Source organism: Gracilinanus agilis, unplaced genomic scaffold (assembly GCF_016433145.1).
Source record: "Gracilinanus agilis isolate LMUSP501 unplaced genomic scaffold, AgileGrace unplaced_scaffold23272, whole genome shotgun sequence".
Lineage (NCBI taxonomy): Eukaryota > Metazoa > Chordata > Mammalia > Didelphimorphia > Didelphidae > Gracilinanus > Gracilinanus agilis.
The window spans coordinates 1-3405 of NW_025354994.1; the positions used below are offsets into that span (position 1 = coordinate 1).

Here is a 3405-nt window from a genome sequence, read left to right on the forward strand (position 1 = left end):
GCTCTGGGGCTGGGGGTGACCAGGAGAGAGACAGAGAAGCGGGAGGCCGGATGGGTCCAGGGAGAAGCAGGAGCTCCACTTTGGCCATTTGGGGATTCAGAAGGGCAGGAAATAGCCCCTGGGGGCCGTCAGGGTCTTGGGGAGGTTTGGCAGCGGGCGCTGGGCGGCAGCCTGGAGGTGGTTTCTTCCACTCGCCAACAGCTTCCAGGCCCCCCAATCAGGATCCGAGAGCCCTCGTGGCCTTTCGTGACAGTAAAAACCTTTATTATAAAAAGGGTCGTTTTTCAGTACAAACTCGCTTCACACAGCAGCAGCAGCAGCAGCTTTGCCAGGCGCCATATTCTCCCGGGGCCGGCAGGGCTCGAGGCTCCCCTCGGCGTGCATCGTGGGGGTCACAGTCCCAGCGTGTGGGCACCCGGTCCGGATCACCCGGCTCTATGGGTTTCTGGCGTCCTCTGCAGCCATAAAGCCCCAGCGCCAAACTCGCTGGTTACCGCCCTCACTCCATTGCCGGGCATGCTGGGAATTCCAGAATCCTGCTCCCTGGCCTGCTGTCTGTCCACACACCCACCGGCCAGCGGGGCCACTTCTCCCTCCATCCAGCTTCTAGGACCTGACAAACACCTCCCCCAGCCTTCGACTTTCCAAGCCCCTCCCCCCACCTCTGGCTGGGTGGGACTCCGGCCTCTGCCCTGGGCCACAGGCCTCCTGGGCACCCGGAGTCACGCGGGCTGGGCAATGACCCCTCGGGCCTTTTCCCGGGCTCCAGGCCAGTGGAGAGCTTGGCCCGGCCTCGCCTGGCCCCCTTCTCCTCGGGGCTGTCCTCAGGGGCTAAAGGGCGCCCGAAGCCTCCCCGAGGCAGGGCCTTCGGAATGGCCAGGCACAGGGAAGGAGTGTTCCCGCCTGTCCGGGCCTCCTGGGGTCACGGCCGGACCTCTTCACCCAAGCTAGGCCGGCCCCGGAGCTCCTGCCAGCCCTCGGCCAATCAGGAGGCTCACTGGAGAGCGCAGGCGGACACCCCCCCCTCCCCCCACTGGTCTTCTTCCCCGACGGGGGTCGGGTCTTGTTCCCACCATCGGGAGGCCCCCCCAGCCTCCTCACACCGCCGCCGCCTTCTCCTTGGACAGGTTCCGGGGCTCCCTGCTCGGGGTACACCAGTCGTCGGCGGCCAGGCTGGTCTGGTAGTGTTTGAAGGCCGACTTGTTGAACACTGGGAGCTTCTCCACCGACTCGGAGGACAGCGCCTGCAGGCCGAAGAGCAGGCCCGACGGGCTCCTTCGTGTGGTCACCCCCCAGGGCTCGGAGCAGGAGGCGCGCAAGGCCCGCCCGCCCTCGAGGTCTACACCAGCTCCGGGGGAGCCCTGGATGCGGGTACTCCCCCCCCCCCTGCCGGGGCGAACCACCCTCAGTAGACCAGAGGAGGCCTCCCGCGGGACCCTGGACTTCTGCTCTTCAGATCCGATGGTACCCACTGGGCCGGCCTCCTCTTTGTCCCCGTCTCCGCCCCCGCCGGGCAGGCTGGCCCTCTCGGAGAGGCTCCCACGTCCCGTGGGTGGCGGCGGCGCCCCTACCTTTAGGTAGATGATGGCGTCTGTTCCGTATCCGGACAGCGAATAGAGATTCAGGTCCCCCTGGAAGTACTTGGCATAGAGACGGGAAATGGGCAAGCCGTATCCGAATCCGGCCTGCAGCGGGCAGAGAGAAAGCGGGGCTGGGGGCTGGCCTTCCCCACAGAACCGCCCTCGGTCTAACCGGGGGAGCGGAAAGGCTTGGCTAGCCAGAGCACAGCGGGCTTCCCCTGCCTGCCCCGCCCCTTCCGCCGCAGAGCCGCTTCTTACCAAAGGCGCGTTCCGGGAATTGTCCATCACAGGCGTCGGGGCCGTGGAGTAGGTGTAGCTGAAGAGGCGGTCGATTATTCTCAGGGGAACGCCGCCCCCTCGGTCGGAAATCTGCCCGGAGGAGGCCAAGCGTCAACAGCCACCTCCAGAGCCCCGCCCCCACCTGAGCGCCGTCAGACACCATTGGCTGGGCTTGGCTCCGCCCCCCGCCCCGCCCCCAGACCCCAAGAAGAGGCCCCCAGCTTGCCCTGATGGTCAGGTCTTCCTTCCCGAGGACCACCGTCACGTCGATGGGCGTGAGGGAGGGCTGGCTCTCCTGGTGCTCCACTGTGGCCCTCATGGCATTCTAGGGGGACAACGAGGGGCCCTTGAAACTCCCGGGGAGTCAGCCAAGCACCGCTGGCCAGGGAGGCCCCTCCCGGGCTCCGCCTGCCGGGCCTCTTTTTAGCCCGAAGCCCAGCGGCCAGGAGGCTGGGAGCGCAGGAGGCAGCGCGCTCTCCCCCCATGGTCCTCCGCGGGCGGGCAAAGATGGGGCCTCTCCCCGCCCCAGCCCCCAGGCCCTCGGGCACTTTAGGGGCTGCGGCCCTGGGGAGCACGGGGGCGGCCGCGAGCCTCACCTTAAAGAGCTCGAACAGCATGTGGTGAAGGTGGGAGGGGACGTAGACGATGTGGATGGGCTGCCCCGGGCCCTTCCCTGGGAAGGAGGAAAGGCACGCGTGTGAGGGCGGCGCGAGGACACCTTGTTCCAGTCATCTGACTGCCTGGCCACAAAGTCCGGGCTGAGCCCTCGGGCCAATCTGGAGCTCCTTCCGCTTTGGGGATTCTGAGGGCGCTAAGCCGGGGGCTCAGAGCTAACGGCTGTCTCCAAGGCCAGGCCCTTGGGGGGGGGGGGGGCAGGAGGGAGGAGAGAGTAAATGCTGCGCTGATCTCGGTCAGCGAAGGCCTGGCTGGGCTCCTCTAAGCCAGGGGCCAGCAGGCTCTGGGCAGCCCCAGCCTTCCCTTCTCGCCCGGACTTTGGCCTCACGTGGCCGGACCTGCTCCAGAGTCGCGCTGGGTGAAGCCCCTGGAAATCTAGTCGGGTCACAGGCTGGCCCGCCCCTCCCCCAGGCCTCCAGAGAAGGGGGCGGGGCCCCGCGGGGGGGGGCGGGGCGTTACCATTCACTTGGGTCAGCTTCAGCTCCGGAGACACGAGGTAATACTGGTCGCACAGCATGCGGGCGCTCTCGTAGGCATCTGGAACCCGAGTGGCCTCACTTTATTTTCAGGAAGGCGCCAAGGGAGGCGCTTTCCGTCATTTCATCCGGAGCCTCGGCCTTAGCAATGGGGGGCGTCCGGGGAGGAAGTGGCTGAAGCCGGCCTGGAACCCCCGCCCTCCCGCCTCTCTCCCGGGGGCCACCCGGCTGCCCCGGACCCAGCCGAAGCTCCGGGGTACCTTGGACCACGGCGACCACATCGCAGTGCGGATCGATGCTGCCGATGTGGCTCGGGTTGCCAGTCTTGGACTCCCCGAAGATGAGAACTGGGGAGACAAGCGTGGGCGGGGCCTGAGCCGCGGAGGCCGGGCCGG

The 3405-nt window shown here is 67.4% G+C and overlaps 1 protein-coding gene across 1 annotated transcript; it reads right to left on the reverse strand.

The window, feature by feature from the left end:
* Positions 1–242: 242 nt before the first annotated feature.
* Positions 243–3400, reverse strand: LOC123254490 (pyruvate dehydrogenase (acetyl-transferring) kinase isozyme 4, mitochondrial-like; the record flags this gene model as incomplete). The annotated part of the gene is made up of 7 exons (XM_044683501.1): positions 243–1244; positions 1572–1685; positions 1839–1949; positions 2086–2184; positions 2456–2532; positions 2994–3071; positions 3271–3400. Coding segments are annotated over 7 exons (756 nt in total), but the record flags the coding sequence as incomplete, so codon positions are not given.
* Positions 3401–3405: the final 5 nt, after the last annotated feature.